Raw genomic sequence first — 20,543 nt, forward strand, 5'->3', positions numbered from 1 at the left:
AACATATGTTTCTAATAGATATTATTATCGGTGTGACAAATAAAAATTTATCTACTTGTGGATACATAATACATGTAGATATCAACCATCCATTTATTAGAATTAAATTATTAAAATAAATTTATTTAAAAAATATTAATAATAGAAGAATTATTGGGAGTTGAATGATGTTATAATTTTATATTTTTAATTATACTTATAAAATTATTTATTAAAAAAATTAATTTTATTTACATTTATATTTATATTTTTATGGTACAACTTATTTAAGTTCGCTTTTTCAAATTAATTTTACTTATATTGATATTTATTACATAATTTATTTAGATTATATTTTTAAGATAAAAAAATTATTTCAGTTTATATTTTAAAATAATGTACAAATACTTTATTTAAAAAAGTTTGATAAATATCCACATCTATAAACAATTTGGGGATATGTTTCAAGATTGAACCAATCAGAGAAAGAACAAATGAGAGGACCTACACACAACACAACTAACCAAACCATATATTCATCTTTATTTATTTATCGTAAAACAACACCAACACTCTCTTTCTTCTCCTAAAATCTGATTCACATCTTCAACTCTGTGTGTTAGAAAGAACCCTACTCTTCAAATCACTCATCCTCTGCAGAAACTCATTTACATCTTCAACTCTGTGTTAGAAAGAACCCCATACTCTTCAAACTACCAACTTTCATCCTCTGCAGAAACTCATTTTCTTAGATAAGCTCAGTGCAACACAATCTGTAAGTCTTCTTCTATTCACAGTATTTACTCAGCACACTTTTTAGTTTGCACATCTCTCTTCCTTCCTTTTTCATTATTTAACTTCTTCAACTTTTCTTAATTACAAGGCTTTAAGAATTATTTCACCAAACTCTACAACATCTTCTTTCTCCAAAGAACCCTCTAAAAGACTCAGATGCATTAAGTCAGAACTGTCAAATTCATACAAGGTAAAACATTATCATATAAACCTCTCTCTCTATATATATAAAGTCATGTATCTACAGCTTCAGTGACTGACTTGCAGTACAGTTTTTTCCTCATATTTCTATTTTTGTTATTATTTATGTTCATTATCCTTTACTTAGTTTAAATTATGGCTAATATTAAAATTATTTTTGTGAGCATCTTTCTTGTTTAAGAATAAATATTTGGAAGAATAGGAACAAGAAAGGCATTGAATTTGTTTAAAATTGTTATATTTGTGTGCTCTTTTTATTTGTTTGTGATGCATCTTTGATACTCTCAAATATGAATATGTTGTTGAAATCATAAATAAATTATTTAAATTTTATATGTAGAAAAGCACGTTATGATAAAAAAATATTTAAACAGACAACTATTAATAATAAAAAAAAGTAAGTAGAAAGACTTCATGAATTCACACAACATATCATTGACTTTAGACAGCCACCAACCCAACCCCACAAGCCACCATTACTTCAATTATTATTTTCTTTGCCCTAAGAGACATTGGCCCAACACTCCCACAATTTATCAACACTTATTGAGTGTTTTTATTTTTATTTTTATTTTTATAAAGGATTAGAATTTTTTAAAATTTTCTTTCGGAATATTACATTTCTGGATATATGATCTAATATGAAATCTTACATTTCTGGTATATGATCTAATATGAAATCAAGCACCAGAGAAAACCCAATTAAGGTTATGACAAGGTAACAAGTACTTTTAATTTTTTATTAATATTAATATTTTTATTTATTATAATAAAATAAATAATTAATATAATACTATAAAAATTAAAAATTAAATTTTTAATCTTAGATGCAACAAATTGTTTACTTCGATTTATTCATATTATACAATTGATATGGTTTACAAATCATAATTCATAAAAGTTATTAGTCTTTGTTTGTAACGATCATTTAGCACGTGTAACTAAAATCATTGTTTTACAACTTAAAATAATATTTTTTAATTATATTTATTTAATTTTCAATTAAAATAATAATATATATTATTGTATCATTAAAAAAATTATAAAAAGAATGTAATTATTTTTAAAGGATATAAAAGTTTTAATATTTGGCATGATATTAATAAAAGAAAGGGATGGAAACGTAGAGGGTTATTTATATATGACCTACTCTATATATTTGTGGAAACACGATGGATCAGACCTAGACCTAATGATAGTGATAATAAATAAAGATGGCCAATGCTGACAAGCACTGTACAGATTTAATAATTGTGTCTTACAGCTGTTTCCACGTAATAGTGGTTGGGAAAATAAAATATTAGAATTTAAATATTATTTATGGATTTTAAAATATAATAATTAAGAATTTACATAAAAAAGTTTGAACCTTTTCCTTTTTATGTTTACTTTTGTAAAATGTTTACTTTGTGTATGCCTCAGACAACTTCATGAAACCCTGTGAACTACAGAGCACGTGCAGCAGTTAACAAGTGAGTTAAAATGTCTTACTCTTTTATATTGTTTTTCTTTATCTTATCTCTTCTACACCAATCTCACTCCTTTTGCTATTATATCAACAACTACTTTTTTATATAACGTGTCTAATAACAGAAGTGTTTTTGTATATGAGACACTGTTGATAGGAAATTCCGGAAAATCCGGCTTTAGGATCGCTGGTGGGGTGATAACCTCCGTGCTACTTTCCCTATAATAAAATATTAAATTAGTTTTTACATAATATTATAAAAAGTTAAAATAACTATAATACTGTGACATATTAAAATCTTAAATAAATATGACACGTAAGAATTAATCTTTTTAAATTATTTTTATTTTTATTTTTAATTAAAATAAACTTAATTATTATGTTCGCCCCAAATTTATATTAAGATCATTAATTCATAGTATGTTTACCACGAAACCATTCCGTGTTCAGTATTTTATAATTTAAGGCTACTTAAAATTAGAAAAAGGAAATAAATGATGAATTAATTAGTATTTAAATTTAAAATTAAGAAATATATGATTAATGTTATGTGGTGAGTGTGGATTTAAGTAATATACATATGAGACGGTGTGATAACCTTTTATAAGATTTTATAAAATTTTGAAAATGAATTGTTTAATGTTGTGAAATAAAAATGGTGGTTAGAGTCAAAATGTTAGTCATAATCTACTATTTTGTATGAGTGAGTGACTAAGTGGAACTATGGCAAGAATCATAATTTACTTTGATGTGTGATTTATTATGAATGGATTATGGGAATGTAACTAACTACTTCATTGAAGGTGATGTTAGGTAGTGTATTAAGAGACTTCAAAGAGCCTATTATGATTTTGTTAGTCATTAGAAGAAGATAACTAGTTGTGATAGTCGAATAATGTTGTTATCTAGAGCCATGAGGGTTGAATCATAAGAGTTGTGTTGTGTGATAAACATTTGATTTTGATAAGAATTGTTAATTTTAAATTTAGATATGAATTGTTACATGTAAGTATTTTAAACCTTCACTAACTTATCCTTTGTTTATGTGGTGTTGTGAAACCCACCAATCTTATATGTATTATGCACAAGTAGAGGATCAAGTTGATGATCCTAGTGGGGATTCTACAGGTGATCATGATGAGCAGCAATGAGGCTATAGCTCTATGAGATGATATAGGGGATTCTTTATATGTACCTATTCTAGTATCCCTTTATCTTTCTATAAATATATTGTTTATATCTTTTGATAAATAAATTGGATCACAGTCTTGAACTTATAAATAAATTGGACATGTGTATATAATTGCACATTCTTTATTGTCAATAACTAATTATACAATGATGTAATTAGTAGTATAATATCTGTTAATTAGGATCATTAAGTATAGCCTCATAATTTCATTACATAATTACATATTTCATTATCATGTATTATGAATTCACCTATTAATTCAAAGGTTCATATTTAAACATGGCAAAAGTGTTATTTCATGTTAGCTTGATTGGATTAACCAGTTAGAAAACACAACTTTTTTTTATATATATAAATTTCTTCGCATTCATTACTTTCATCAAGACTTATATCCTTCATTCACATTCGTCTTTTTCATATTCATATGAGTAATCTCCTTCATCTACATTTATCAATTTCATTTACCATATAACAATTTTTATCCCACACAACTATTTTTTTCTTATGCACAACAAACCATAAATATCATTAGGATAACTTAATTCTGATACCATATTAAAAAATGAACTTTAGACCTAACTCAACTTATAAAACTGGCTTGTAAGGAAAGATTTACACTCATTTATATATTATATATTGATTTTATCTCTAGTCGATGTGAGACTTCCAAAACTTTATTAACATCCATTTGGTTGACACTATTTAAAGTCTGACTTTCAAAAGTTAATATTAATAAATTAGTGTAATGATTTTAAAATCCAGTGCATTTGGCCGAATGTCTAACTTTTTTTAGTGTTCCCATGACTTATATTCTGAAATATAGTTGTCTTATAAATCACAAATCACTATTTAGATGTTGATGATCGCTTTGATTTCTTGATTATGTAAAATTAAATTTATAAGCACCAAGCCTTTATTTACAGAACTGGAAATAATAAAAAGTATAAAATGTTGAACTAGGGCAGTTTGACGGTGACCGAAGTTGCAGTAAATATTAGCAGTATGTATCCTCCATCTAGACTTTGAAGCATACATTGAAAAAATAGCCGCGGACTCTTTCATCCTATTATTTTCCACCCCATCCTCGTGTGGGAACAATTCAAAATAGCCACAAACTCTTTCATCACATTGTTTTCCACCATAACCGTCCCACTTTACCTCTGAAGATATATTTCAAAACCATTCAACACCTTTTTATATGCATTAAAAAAGACTTAATACGAGTTTTTTTCATAATCAAATATGTGAGTGGTCGGATAGTTGCTATCAATGATAGAAAATATAGTGTTGATTCCATACATGATATAATTTCATGATGTAAAACATCACTCCACTTACTACAAATGTCATATGCAGTTATAAAATTTTATATGAACTTCCTGAATGTTTGCATCAGCTTTTATCAATTCTATTTACTTAATGTTTATATATTGGTTCCCTTATAAGTCACAAACTTTTAAATTTTGAATATGTATCAGGAAAAAAAAAGTAGCCCTGGTAGAAACCATTAAAGCAAAGGAGAAGGTCTCAATTATCAAGGGAGCATGGAAGCAGTTGTCTCTACGACGACTGAAAGTGCACTGCAAATTGCAGGACGTGCAGTGAAACGACAGTTGAGCTACTTTTTTAATTACAATGACAAATTTGAAGAGGTTAAACGTTACATTGAGATGTTGGATAATACTAGGAAGAGGATACAACATCAAGTTAATAATGCAGAAATGAATGCAGAAGAAATTGAAGATGATGTTCAATATTGCTTAAAACAGTTGGATGAGAAGATTGAAAAGTATGAACAATTTATTCACGATGAATATCATTCGAAGACAAGATGTTCCATTGGTTTCTTTCCGAGTAACTTGTCGTTGAGGTATCGATTGGGCAGAAATGCTACAAAGATGGTAGAGGAAATGAAAGTAGAAGAACTTTGGAATAAAATGTTTGATGAAGTTTCCTATCGAGTACTCCCATCCATTAATGTTTCTTTGACGAACATTAGCTATGAAAGCTTTGCATCAAGAACAAAAACTATCGATATGTTTATGCAAGCATTGGAAGATTCTACAGTTAATATGATTGGTCTTTATGGTGTTGGTGGTGTGGGTAAGACCACTTTAGTCAAAGAAGTTGCTAAGAAAGCTCAAGAAAAGAAGTTGTTCACTGTGGTGGTTATGGCAAATATAACGAGAAATCCTAACATCATAACAATTCAAGGACAAATTGCTGAGATATTAGGAATGAGATTGGAAGAGGAAAGTGAGATCGTGAGAGCAGATCGCATTCGAAAGAGATTAAAGAAAGAAAAGGAGAACACCCTTATAATCCTAGATGATCTATGGGATAGGTTGGACTTGAACAGACTGGGGATTCCAAATAGTGATGAAGATGGTGGAAGCCAACGTGATGTCAATGATATATCTAATTCTGGTTACCATAAGATGGAAAAAGAAGAGTTATCTTCGGATTTCAATAACATGACAGAAGAGAAGTTATCTGGTAATCACAAAAGATGCAAAATTCTTCTAACATCTAGAAGAAAACAAGTATTGTGTAATCAAATGGATGTGAAGGAGAGATCAACTTTCTCTATTGGAGTCCTTGATGAAAATGAGGCAAAGACTTTGCTTAAGAAAGTGGCTGGAATACACATCCAAAATTTTGTGTATGATGACAAAGCCATTGAAATTGCAAGAATGTGTGATGGTTTGCCTATTGCATTAGTTTCCATAGGAAGGACATTAAAAAATAAAAGCTCCTTTGTATGGGAGGATGTTTATCAACAAATGAAAAAGCAAAGTTACATAGAAGGGAAAGAACCTATTGAGTTCTCTATAAAGTTGAGCTATGATCATCTAGAAAATGAACTACTTAAGTCTGTTTTTTTACAATGTGCAAGAATGGGAAACGATGCTTTGGTTATGGACTTGGTGAAGTTTTGTATTGGTTTAGGTTTATTACAAGGAGTCCACACAATTAGAGAAGCGAGAAACAAAGTAAATATGTTGATAGAAGAGCTAAAAGAATCAAGTTTGCTGTTGGAAAGTTACTCTAGCAACCGCTTTAACATGCACGACATTGTGCGTGATGTTGCTCTTTCAATATCATCAAAAGAAAAGCAGGTATTTTTTATGAAAAATAGCATACTCGATGAGTGGCCTCACAAAAATCAACTTGAGAGTTACACTGCTATTTTTGTACACTCTTGTTATATCGTTGATGATCTTCCTGGGAGTATATATTGTCCTAGACTTGAAGTCTTACATATTGAAAGTAAAGATCAGTTTTTGAAAATACCAGATGACTTTTTCAAAGACATGATTGAACTCAGAGTCTTGATATTGACTGGTTTGAATTTGCCATGTTTACCTTCTTCACTTATATGCTTAACAAAACTAAGAATGCTCAGTCTAGAGAAGTGCACTCTGGGGCAGAACTTATCAATCATTGGAGAGTTAAAGAAACTACGAATTCTTACTCTTTCAGGATCCAACATTGAATGTTTTCCCTTTGAATTTGGGCAGCTTGATAAATTGCAACTTCTTGACTTAAGTAGTTGCTCAAAACTAAGACTAATACCTTCCAATGTCATATCAAGAATGAACATTTTGGAAGAATTTTATATGAGAGACAGCTTGATTCAGTGGGAGACCAAAGAGAATATCCAAAGTCGAAATGGTAGTCTTTGTGAATTGAGTCACTTAAATCAGTTACGAAACCTAGACATTCACATTCAAAATGTTGTCTGTGTTCCACAGAACTTGTTTTTTGATGAGTTGGATAGTTACAAGATTATCATTGGTGAATTCAACATGCTCACGGAGGGAGAATTCAAAATCCATGACAAGTATGAAGTGGTGAAACTTTTGGTATTGAACCTAAAAGAAGGTATTGACATCCATTCTGAAATATGGATTAAAATGTTGTTAAAAAGTGTTGAATATTTGTGGCTGGGAGAACTCATTAATGTTCATGATGTTTTCTATGAGTTAAATGTTGAAGGATTTCTGAAATTGAAACATTTATCCATTGTAAACAATTTTGGCATTCAATATATCATTAACTCAATGGAACAGCTGCACCCTTTATTGGCTTTTCCCAATTTGGAGTCGTTGTATCTTTACAAACTTGATAATTTGGAGAAAATATGTAACAATCAACTTCTTGAGGCCTCTTTCTCCAGATTAAAAATCATCAAGATCAAATCATGTGTAAAATTGGAAAACATTTTCCCATTTTCCATGGTTGGACACCTCACCAAGCTTGAAACAATTGAAGTGTGTGATTGTGATTCTTTGGAGGATATAATTTCAGTTGAAAGACAAACCCATATTAACAATGGTGACAATATTGAATTCCCTGAGTTACGACTTTTAACATTAAAATCTTTACATGCATTTACTTCTTTGTATACCAATGATAAGATACCTTGTGCACAATCATTTGAAGACAAAGGGGGAAACGTGAACAAAGATATCATCACTGAAGTTGAGCTAGATGGCACCAGTTCTTGTCATTCTCTCTTCAATGAAAAGGTAATGTAAAATATTATCCAAAAATATGAAAGTATGTATCCTCTTCAATCCTTCTTTATAATCTCTAATTTAATTTGTATAAGTTTTGTCATTAATCTAGGACAAATCAATTTGTGAAAATAAAAATTATACTGCTAAGACATTACATGTTCTTACAGGTTTTGATTCCAAAATTAGAGTGGTTGGAGTTATCCTCGATTAACATCCAAAAGATATGGAGTGACCAATCTCAACATTGTTTTAAAAATTTGCTTACATTAAATGTGAGAGATTGTGGTAATTTGAAATATTTACTGTCATTCTCCATGGCTAAACATTTGGAGAATCTCCAAAGCCTTTTCGTCGGTGAATGTGAAATGATGGAGGATATATTTTGTCCAGAAGATGTTGAGGTGTGTGGATTCATTTAGTGTCGAGTTTGATTCTTACTATTATTTGTTGTTTAATTACATTAATTCGTAAGGTCTTCTAGTTGCTTATTTAACTACCATTTTCTATTGTAGGGGAATATTGATTGTGTTTTTCCTAAGTTGAAGAAAATGGAGATCATGTGCATGGAGAAACTCAATACCATTTGGCAATCTCATATTGGTCTTCATTCCTTTCGTAGCTTAGACTATTTGATAATAAGAGAGTGCCACAAACTTGAAACAATTTTCCCTAGTTTTATGAGGCAAAGATTTCAAAATCTTCAAAGCTTGACCATTACTAATTGCAAGTTAGTGAAAAACATATTTGACTTTGCGAATATTTCACAAACTTGTGATAAAAATGAAACAAACTTGCATAATATTATTCTAGAAGGGCTACTAGATTTAGTGAGCATATGGAAGGATGACACCGGGGAAATACTTAAACATAATAATCTGAAAAGCATAAAAATTGTTGGGAGTCCAAATTTGAAATATGTTTTCCCACTTTCTGTTACATACGACCTAGAAAATTTGGAATCGCTTGAGGTATTTAACTGCACGACAATGAAGGAGATTGTTGCTTCGGACAAAGGTTCAAATGAAAATGTTATCACCTTTAAGTTTCCTCATCTAAAAACTGTATCATTACGTTCATTATTGGAACTTGTGAGTTTCTATGGGGGAACTCATACTTTGGAGTGGCCATCATTAAAGGATTTGTCTATACTAAGATGTGGTAAGCTTGAAGGGATCACCACAGAAATCTCAAACTCACAGGCCAAACCAATTGTTTTGGCTACAGAAAAGGTAGATAATTCAAAACCTCACACTACAAGATCAAAGAATACTAAGTCCTTTATTTATTCTAAAAAGATATTAAATATTTTGATAAAAATGTTGTTCCAAGTACACTTAGATATTGATAACATTTTTATTTATATATTTTTTAGGTGATATACAACTTGGAATATATGGCGATGAGCTTGGGAGAAGTAGAGTGGTTGCAGAAGTACATTGTCAATGTTCACAAAATGCACAACCTGCAATCAGTTGTGTTGCACGGATTGAAAAATGTTGAAGTTCTCTTTTGGTTTCTTCATAGACTTCCAAATTTGAAAAGGTTAATAATGAGATTTTGTCAAATGAGAAGGATTTGGGCTCCATTAACTGATATTTCACGTGAAAAAATAGGAGTAGTTATGCAACTTAAAGAGTTGGAATTAAGAGACATGTGGTCTCTAGAGGAGATTGGCTTTGAGCATGACATGCTTCTTCAAAGGGTACAACACTTAATCATTGAAAGATGTACAAAATTGAAAACTTTGGCATCATCCTCGGTATCTTTTCGTCGCTTGACATATTTAGAAGTGGTGAATTGTATGATGAAAAATTTAATGACATACTCAACTGCTAAAACCTTGGATCAGCTCACAACTATGAAGGTAAGTTCTTGTCCAATGATTGTGGCCATTGTTGAAAAATATGAAGAGGAAAATGTGCAAGAGATTGAGTTTAAACAATTAAGATCATTGGAATTGTTTGCTCTACCAAATCTTACAAGTTTTTTGACTGCTGATAAGTGTGTCTTAAAATTTTCACTATTGGAAAATTTAGTAGTGAGTGAATGTCCTCAAATGACAAAATTCTCTGAAGTCCTAAGTGCTCCACACCTACAAAAAGTACATGTTGTGGCCGGGGAAAAAGACAAATGGTATTGGGAAGGTGATTTAAATGCAACTCTGCAAAAATATTTTCCATATCAGGTACGAATCATAGTATTTATTCATTATTGTTAATTTTGGTCAAATGTATACCTTCACTTATTACCATTTTTCATTTCATTTCAAACTTTAATAAAATATTCTACAATCGGATAGCTGTCATAGTGACAAACATTCATAAATGATATGTTGTGGCATTTATGGGTAAAATTATATGAAGCATGTGCATTTCTACATATTTAGTAAGATATATTCCTTCTGTAAGTCGATTGGTTAACATTTTCTTATTCGTAGTAATCAAGTTTTATGAAATTGTAGACTTATTTTATGATATTCAAGCGAGAAAGTAATATTCACTTTTGTATTATACTTAATTTAATAATTAATAGTATAACATAGGAATTCAAACATTTTCGTGTAGAGAGAAAACATATTTAATCCTTTAAAAACTAGGGAGAAAACTAACAAAAGAAAACAAAAACAAAAAATGTATTTATGTAAAAAATATATGCCTAGCTGAAACTTGCTTTCCTTTTTGGAGACCTAAATACTTTTCAAGCAAATTTCATTAGTTTTTCTTGCATATAATTTTCTTGCATACACATCTAATAACGAGTTTCTTCCCTTTTTAAGGTATTTTTTGAGCATTCAAAGGATATGAAGCTAGTAGATTATCCTGAAATGAAGGAAGTTCGTTATGGCAAACCTGTTTTTTCAGACAACTTCTTTGGTAGTTTGAAGAAATTGGAATTTGATGCAGTAAGTAAAAGAGAGATTGTACTTCCATCCCATGTACTACCTTACTTGAAGAACTTGGAAGAATTGAATGTGCATAGTTGCAAACTAGCACGGGTAATATTTGACCTAGATGAGAGTGAGACTCGGACTAAGGGAATAGTTTTTCGTTTGAAAAAACTTACTTTAAAAAACTTGTCAAATTTGAAATGTGTGTGGAACAAACACTCCCAAGGAATAGTCAATTTTTCCAATTTGCAAGAAGTGTTTGTTTATGATTGTGGAACCTTGGTAACATTATTCCCTTTAACTCTTGCCAAAAATCTTGGGAATCTTAAGACACTTACAATACAAGTGTGCTTCAAGTTGATAGCAATTGTTGAAGAGAAAGAGGAAACTATACATGGAACAACTGAAAAGTTTGAATTCCCTTGTTTGTCCAAATTGTTTCTTTGGAAGATGCCACAACTTATTTGCTTCTATTCTGGACAACACCATCTCAAATGTCTAATGTTAGAAAGGTTACATGTGTCCTATTGTCGTAAGCTGAAGCTATTCAAGTCAGGATTTCATGATAGTCCATTACAACACCCTATGTTCTCGATTGAAGAGGTGACAAAACCATTAGCAATCAATGTTTTGATTTCTTTTTCTTTTTACTATTTTCCTCCTAATTGAACTTTTTTTTTATCTTCCTAGGTTGTTCCAAAATTGAAGGAATTGACGCTCAGTGAGAAAAATATTATCTTGTTGGATGATGGACATTCACCACAAGACCTCCTTCACAAACTAAATTACCTTCAAATATCATTTGAAGATTACGAAGATAAGAAGGATACTTTTCCTTTTGATTTCCTTCACAAGGTACCCAATTTAGAAAGTCTTGTTGTGAGACGATGTTTTGGTTTGAAGGAGTTATTTCCCTCTCAAAACCTGGATGGTCACGATGGGATTCTAACGAAATTGAATACATTAAGCCTACTGAATCTTTCTGAGTTGGAGTCTATAGGTTTACATCACCCTTGGGTAAAGCCATACATTGAAAAGCTAGAAGTATTAGCAGTTCTTCGGTGTTCTCGGTTAGACAGATTAGTATGTTGTGCTACATCTTTCATTAATCTGAAGGAATTGCTTGTGAGGAATTGTAGAAAAATAAAGTGTCTATTCACATCTTCTACGGCCAAAAGTCTGTTGAATCTTGAGGCTCTAATTATCGAGAATTGTGAGTCAATACAAGAAATAACAGAAAAAGAAGAAGATGTTAATGGTGAGATCGTATTTGGACGACTCCTAATTTTAAGCATGTGTTCCTTACCAAGACTGGTAAGTTTTTATTCAGGAAATGCCACTGTACATTTCTCATCTTTACAACAAGTGATTCTGTCTAAATGTCCCAATATGGAAACTTTCTCTCAAGCAAATATAAATGCGCCAATGCTACATGGGATCAACTCTTCAATCAATGATTCTAGTTTAACCTTCTTTTATGATCTCAACACAACAATTCAGAGTTTGTTCTACCACAAGGTGAGAAATTCATTATCACTAGTTCTTTATTCAAATATAACCAAGATATGATTCTAAATTTTATTAATCTTCCTTTTTCTTCATATATATGTATTCTTTTTTATCCTAAACCTAAACACCTGTTTTAGCCCTTTTTTCTATTATTCTTGTGCTTTTTAATTTTATTCTACTTTTTTACACAATGGGATATATAAACTTAAACAATTTTATTCTAACATTGAGTTTTCTGATTTTTAAGGATTTTTTCGAATATTCAAAGCATACAATTCTACTGGATTATTTTGAGACGAGGGGAATTGGATCTGTAAAACAAGCTTTTCAGGGGAAATCTTTTGGCAATATAAAGAAATTGGAATTTGATGGAAAAAGTAAAGGAGATACTGTGATCCCATCTAATGTACTTTCTCATTTGAAGAGTTTGGAAGAATTGAATGTCCATAACTCTGATGAGGTGCAGGTAATATTTGGTATGAATGACAGTCACACCGAGACCAAAGAAACAGTCTTTCATCTGAAAAAACTTATTTTGAAAGACTTGTCAAATTTGAAATGTATATTGAACAAAAATCCTCAAGAAAGTGTCAGTTTTCCTAATTTGCATGAGTTGTTTGTTGATGGTTGTGGAAGCTTGGAAACACTGTTTGCCAGAAATCTTGGGAAACTAAAGACACATGAAAAGCAGAGGTATGACAAGTTGGTAGAAATTGCTGGAAAGGAAGATGCAATTGAAAACGGAACAACTGAAGTATTAATGTTTGAATTCCCTTGTTTGTCATTGCTAACTCTCTATAACCTAACAAATCTGAACTGCTTTTATCCTGAAAAACACCATCTGGAATGTCCCAATTTAGAAATCATGCATGTGGCGTACTGTCCCAAGTTGAAGCTATTCACATCAAAAATTCATGACAGTCACAAAGAAGCAATTGCAGAGGCTCCAATAAGTTTCCTACAACAACCTCTGTTCATTGTTGAAAAGGTGACAATATTAAGTAGATTCTTCCTTTTCATTGTATATTTTCCGACTTTCTTCCTTCTAACTTCCACCGTGTTTTCTTTTGAATCGATTTGAATTGAATGTAGGTTGTTCCCAAACTTAAGGGATTGACGCTAAATGAGAAAAACATGATGTTGATGAGCGATGCCCATGTGCCAGAAGCCTATCTCAGCAAATTAAATCTTCTCCGATTGTGCTTTGAGGATGATAAAAATGAGAAAGGTACTTTGCCTTTTGATTTCCTACACAAGGTACCTAATTTAGAACATTTTCAAGTGCAGAGATGCTTTGGTATCAAGGAGATATTTTCATCTCAGAAATTGCAAGTTCATGATGGAATTCCTGCGACATTGAATGCATTAACCCTATTTGAACTAAATGAGCTTGAGTCAATAGGATTCGAACACCCATGGGTAAAGCCATTCTCTGAAAAGCTTCAAACATTAAGGGTCACCAGTTGTCCTCGATTGGAAAAATTAGGGCGTGGCGCAATGTCTTTCATCAATCTGAAAGAGTTGTATGTGAAGGACTGTGGTCGAATAGAGTATTTATTCACATTTTCAACTGCAAAAAGTTTAGTGCAACTTGAGACCCTAATTGTAAAGAATTGTGAATCAATAAAAGAAATAGCAATGAAGGAAGATGAAGATGATTGTGATGAGATCATATTTGAAAGATTAACAACATTAACTTTGAATTGCTTACCTCGACTACAAAGCTTCTTATCAGGGAATGCCACTATGCAGTTTTCATGTTTGAAAAACGCATATGCAATTAATTGCCCCAATATGAAAACTTTCTCCGAAGGAGTCCTAACTGCGCCAAGGTTTTTGGGGATTAAAACGTCATATGAGGATTCAGATTTATTCTTCCATGATGATCTAAACACATCATTTCAGAGATTGTTTAAAAGACAGGTAAGGAATTCTTCATCTAATAAATTCAATTGTTATATTTTCTATGCTAAATTGTACTTTTATTCTCTTTAATTTTTTTCTTCTTATTTTATTCACAAGTTTAGTTTTAGTAATTTAAAAGTTTGTGTTGTTGCTTCAATTCTACATAGATTCATCTATTTATTCACATTTAAAGTAATTAAATTAATTTTTGATGGTATTTTAAATACTGCAATAGTATTAATTAGTTAAAGTTTCAGTTATGTGATACACTCAAATAGAGATAGTTTAACAGTTGGAGTAAAAGATTAAACAGAATTAATTATATTAAAGTTAAAGTTCAAAAGGCTAAATTAAATTAATTTTAAAATTTATATTTATTTAAATATGAGTGGGTTATATAGGTCTTTTGAGAGAGATTTAACAACAAATGAAACTTAAGTCAAAGTTACATGAGAGACTTATACTATCTTTAACACAAATATAAGTTTAAGTCTTGTCACCATGCACTTAGACTTACATTTATATTCCGAACAAAATATTAATATAATTTATTTTTAATATTATCTATCATAATATCCAAAACACGTTGGCATACTAAACATGCATAAGCATTCATTTTATCATTATCTGAAATAAGTGAAAATTTTGTCTTGCATAAGAATATTACAATCAATTATTGTTTGACATACAGGTGGAAAAGTCTGCATGCGATATAGAGCATTTAAAATTTGGTGATCATTCACACATACAAGAGATTTGGCTTGGTGTAGCTCCAATCCCAACAAACAATTCTTTCAACAATTTGAAATCTTTAACTGTGGTGGAATGTGAATCTTTTCCCAATGTCATTCCTTTTTACTTATTTCCATTTCTATGTAACTTGAAAGAGATTGAGGTAAGCAACTGTCAATCTGTGAAGGCAATATTTGATGTGAATGGTGCAGCAGCAGATATGAAACCGATTTCTCTTCCTTTGAAGAAACTCATTCTAAATCAGTTGCCAAATCTGGAGCACATCTGGAATCTGAATCCTGATGAAATTCTGAGCCTTCAAGACTTGCAACAAGTGTCGATTTCTAACTGTCAAACCCTTAAAAGTTTGTTTCCAACATCAGTGGCCAATCATCTTGTTAAGCTTCATGTGAGAGCTTGTGCAACATTGGTAGAAATTTTTGCAGTGGCTGATGCAGCCATCAATGGAGAAACTAAGAAGTTCAATTTCCATTGTCTGACCTCATTAACACTATGGGAATTGCCAGAGCTCAAATACTTGTACCCTGGAAAACACACTCTGGAATGGCCAATGCTAACACATCTAGATATATATCATTGTGATCAGTTGAAATTGTTTAAAACTGAGCATCATAGTGATGAATTTGCAGATACAGAGGATCAACTCGGTATTTCAATACATCAGCAAGCTGCTTTCTCGGTTGAAAAGGTACCAAAATATCTTTCCTCTATGCAGTTTTCATGTTGTGTTTGCGTGTCTCCATATGAATAAATTAGTGCGAAATTTATCAAATGTTTTGAACAATTGCTAGGTTTTTCCAAAGTTGGTGCAATTATCACTCAAAAAGGAAGACGCCATGGCAATTTCGCAAGGACAGCTCCAGGCAAGGACAGTTTCTAAAATTTTACTGGTTTCATAACTCTCCCCGAATGACACCTTTTGGTATTCATATACCTTTTTTTGTTCCGAAATTTCTTAGGTTATGCCAAGCATTGAACGCCAAGAAATCACTTGGAAGGACACTATGATTGGACAAGGACAATTTGGAGCAAATGTTGCACACCTCCTGCAAAATTTAAAACTTCTCAAATTAATGTGCTATCATGAAGATGATAAGTCAAATATATTCTCCGGAGGATTACTTGAAGAGATAACCAACATTGAAAATCTTGAAGTGGTTTGCAGTTCCTTCACTGAAATATTCTGCTCTCAAGGACCTACCACTGATTGTAGCAAAGTACTTTCAAAGCTGAAAAGATTACATCTGAAGAATCTCCCACAGCTTAATGCCATCGGATTAGAGCACTCGTGGGTAGAACCCTTACTTAAAACACTAGAAACATTGGAAGTGTTTTCATGCCCTACCATGAAAATTTTGGTGCCATCCACCTTGTCTTTTTCAAATCTTACCTCTTTGAATGTCGGTGAATGCCATGGATTGATATATGTGTTCACATCCTCAACAGCCAAAAGACTAGGTCAACTGAAGCACATATCCATACGGGATTGTCAAGCAATACAGGAAATAGTGTCCAAAGAGGAAGATCATGAATCAGAAGATGAAGATGAAGATATAACATTTGACCAGCTCAGCCTTTTGTCTCTTGAATCTTTACCAAACATCGTAGGAATTTACTCAGGGACTTCCAAGTTAAAGTTCCCATGCTTGGATCAAGTGACTTTAAAGGAATGCCCTCAAATGAAATACTCCTATGTACCTGATTTGCATGAATTCAAGCCTCAGGAGCAAACTTAATTGGAAGAGCTGAGTTTGTTGACAGGTATAAACTAGCAAAGTCAATACATTTTGTTAGAAAATTCACATGAATGTATTTGGTCAACCAATCGGGAATACCTATCAAAGGTGTTTTAATACTAAAGTCACTTCAAGTTCAAATGCAAGGATAATAAATGTTGTAATAAATGCATAATCAACCACTTTACCTGGATCCGCATTTATAGTTTTCCTAATTGGTTTTTGTGTAAGATTGATTTAATTACAATCCAAACATTTTTAAACTTGATTAATGACTTAATCGACATGTTTTGTATCGAAAGTCTCTTGGCTTCGCTTCTACAGGCACCTTACCACCCTGATCACATATTGGCATTAGGCATGGTGGGTGGATTTTCATTAGTAGGTGAGATGATTTCCTTCACTTCTGAATCCCAAACAATTCTATTGGGGTTAATACACAAAGATTCATCCATGGCATTTAGCTCTCTTCTTATTCCAAGCATTAATTTCATATTGTCCATAAAGGATGACCATTGGTTGTTGCAACTTGTGTTGTGCATGTTATTGATGTTGAGAACCAAGTGTAACATATGATTATTCTCGTGGATAAATTCATACTCCAAAAAAGATGATCCCATAGATCATTAAGTTCACATATATTTAGTCTCCTTCTAGTAGGCGCTTCTAGTAGGTGCAATAGTACATGTCACAAGTTGTTGTTGTTGAAAACCATAAATAGTAATTATAATTCATGTGAAAAATACATTGTTGATTATTTTCAACAAAAAAAAAATACATTTTTGAAAGAGGTTTTTTGAAAGAATAAATTAAATGGTCATTGAATAGACTTATAGAAAAGATATGAGCGCTCAATGAATAATTTAATTACTTTATCTTTTCTTAGTCAAAGTGTCCAACTAATTTCACAATTTTTTTCACAAAACTCATCAAACAAAAATTATGATTAAAAATAATAAACTTAAAAAATTAAAATAACAAAAGGAAATAAGTAAAAAATGTTAGGAGGAATAGAAAAATAAAAAGCAAGTTAGTAATAAACTAAAATAAAATTAAAATAACAAATATCAAATAAAAACTAAAATGTTTACATTTGTAACTATGTTCTCAATGACTCCCAATTTGACAACATTATCATTGAAACAATTAAATAAATATTAATTATCTATAATAACTTCAACATTATCAAGAAAGTAGAAAAATATTAATATGGCTAGATAATTCAAACTTGTCTCTCAATAATAAACTCGAAATTGATCTTTACCAAAATAGTTTTAACAAAATAGTACTTATGAAATCTATACCGAAAAGGTTAATCAAATAAAATAATAATAATAATAATAATAATAAAAAATTAAGATAAAAAATTTTATAAAATAAAATAAAATAAAAATTTTAAAAATATAAAAATGACTTAAACAATAAAATTACAATAGGTTGCACTGTTTTTTTTAAATAAGATTTATCATTAATCTTCTAAAGACTACTATTCAATTGATTTTTGTCTTAAATCTCAAATCAATGTAACTTCTTAATTAATTTGTAAAAACGTTATTATTAACAAAAATAACTTATTAATCAAAGTCAATAACTTTTTAAATTAATCATAGCAAATTTAAGCAAAGTAATTCCTCAATTAAATATTAATATGAATAATCCTGTTTAATTTTTTACCTCTTTTATCAAGTAAAAACCTAATTAGTCAAAGTGATTTTTTTTTAAATTCTTGTTAAAGATTTTACCTTTAATCAAAATACATTCTCAATTGTTGAATCCATCCAATTTGGTTCGAACCAAATTTTAGTCAAATTCAACTGAGTCGCTCCAACCAAAATTTGCCCGAGTTTGATCGAGTTGGCCTTAACTTAAATTTGACAAGTTGGACTTGGCTGAATTCGATCAAGTCAGCCCCAACTCAAATTTGGTCGAATTCAGTAGAGTCAGGCTTGACCAAATTTATGTTGAGTCAATCCTAATCGAATTTAGGTCAAGTCAGTTCTGACCGAGTTTTGGCCGAGTCAGCCTTGGCAAAATTCGCTCGAGTTGGCCCTGGTCAAAATTAGGCTGAATTTTACAAAGTCGAGTTCGATAAAAATTTGGTCGAATTCAATTTGGCCACATTCGATTGAGTCAACCTTGACCAAAATTTGGTTGAATTTGATCGAGTAAATCTGGCTAAAATGTTGAGATGGGACGAATCGGGTTGATGATCAAGATGGACCACTCGTAATGAAGGTTTAGACGACTGACCCATGTTGAAGGTCAAAATTAGTGCGAGCCAAGTTGACCAACCTAGGCTAAAGGTGGACCCTAATCAATTTGGATGAAGTAATGATAGATCGTCCTAAATTAAAGATTTAATAATATATTTTAAAAAAATCCATGTTTAAAAAGAAAATCATAGATCGACCCAGACCAGCCAGTTTTTATGAAGTTTTTGATTTTGTGAATTTTTTTAATGAAGAATTTTTATCTTGTAATTTTTTTAGCTCGAATCCATGTGTACCAATGTTGAATGGAACCAAATTCCCAACTGTGTTTTGTTTTACCCTAACCCACAAAATATGGTTCAAATCAATAAATCTAGATAAAATATTTAGTTTTATATATTAACTTGACCATATTTTGTCATACTAATGTTTATACATGTTTCTTTAATTAAACCTAGAAAAGTGAAATAACTCAACAATTTATTTGAATTAAAAAGGATACTTAAAGTTTTGAAAAATTGAGAGAATAATTTTATTATTCGATTCAAAATAATAAATAAATATGTCCGTTTATAAATATTTAGTAAAAAAAATATATCAAAATTATTAAAATGAATGTACGAGTGTGCCTTTAGATCTTACTTTTAGTAATCATAACTTTTTGTGTAATATTTTAATTATTTGTCAAAATTTGTTTTGGGTAAGGTGTTGAGATCTCTTAAAACATTCTAAGTTATTCTGAAGACTTGATGAACTTCCTGATGGTCCTCTCATCCTAGCTATGGTGTTCGCTCTCTCATGATTTACTCAATAGTATTGTAACAAAGATGAGTAATAAGAGTTAATTACTTGACCTCCCACTTCAGACATATATTTATAAATATTATATTGAGCTTACTCTAACTCATTTATAACCAATAAATGACATTATTCCTATTAATTGTCAATCAATGACTATTATTCTCATTAATAGTTGTTATTGCTCAAATTAATTATCAGTTAATGATCGTTCCATATCGGTCTATCATTTCCTTGTTGGATGGTCGATCAGTCCTTCGTTGATCGGTGGTCATATAGTACACAAGCCCCCCAAGCCCAAACATGTTCTTTATTGAAAGAGATGCACAAGAATTATTGTGAACTCGAGAGAGGTCTTTCGTGTTGTATAGAAAGTCTATTTTCGATGCGCTTTAAGTCTTCGTCCCTTTCTATTTTGTCTCGATGAGCTTTAGAAGTTTTCTGGAAACTTTCCCTAGATCGTATAAATGACGATGCAATGAGAGTTCACTTTAGGAGTCTTGGAACATTCCTAGGCTGAAAAAATAATCAGGTAGCTCCTTATCGGTCGAGAAGCTCCAAGAGTCTTAGAACTTTCGTGAAAGAAT

General features: G+C 31.0%; 1 protein-coding gene across 2 annotated transcripts; it reads left to right on the forward strand.

Moving 5' to 3' along the window:
* Nucleotides 1-514: 514 nt before the first annotated feature.
* LOC148199090 (uncharacterized) lies at nt 515-17,243 on the forward strand. Of its 2 annotated transcripts, XM_088114377.1 has the most exons (15): nt 515-754; nt 863-964; nt 2,398-2,447; nt 3,536-3,634; nt 5,114-8,167; nt 8,326-8,559; nt 8,671-9,387; nt 9,531-10,343; nt 10,935-11,648; nt 11,736-12,563; nt 12,802-13,542; nt 13,647-14,477; nt 15,151-15,900; nt 16,004-16,075; nt 16,172-17,243. In XM_088114377.1, the coding sequence occupies exons 5-15, from the start codon at nt 5,180-5,182 to the stop codon at nt 16,946-16,948; spliced, it is 9,465 nt and encodes a 3,154-aa protein (XP_087970503.1). In that variant the 5' UTR covers nt 515-754; nt 863-964; nt 2,398-2,447; nt 3,536-3,634; nt 5,114-5,179; the 3' UTR covers nt 16,949-17,243. The 2 variants fall into 2 exon arrangements, with proteins under 2 accessions (XP_087970503.1, XP_087970504.1); XM_088114378.1 differs by lacking the exon at nt 3,536-3,634.
* Nucleotides 17,244-20,543: the final 3,300 nt, after the last annotated feature.

The sequence above is a fragment of the Vigna umbellata genome, chromosome 4 (assembly GCF_029865625.1).
Source record: "Vigna umbellata cultivar VRB3 chromosome 4, Vumbellata_1.0, whole genome shotgun sequence".
Classification (NCBI taxonomy): Eukaryota; Viridiplantae; Streptophyta; class Magnoliopsida; order Fabales; family Fabaceae; genus Vigna; species Vigna umbellata.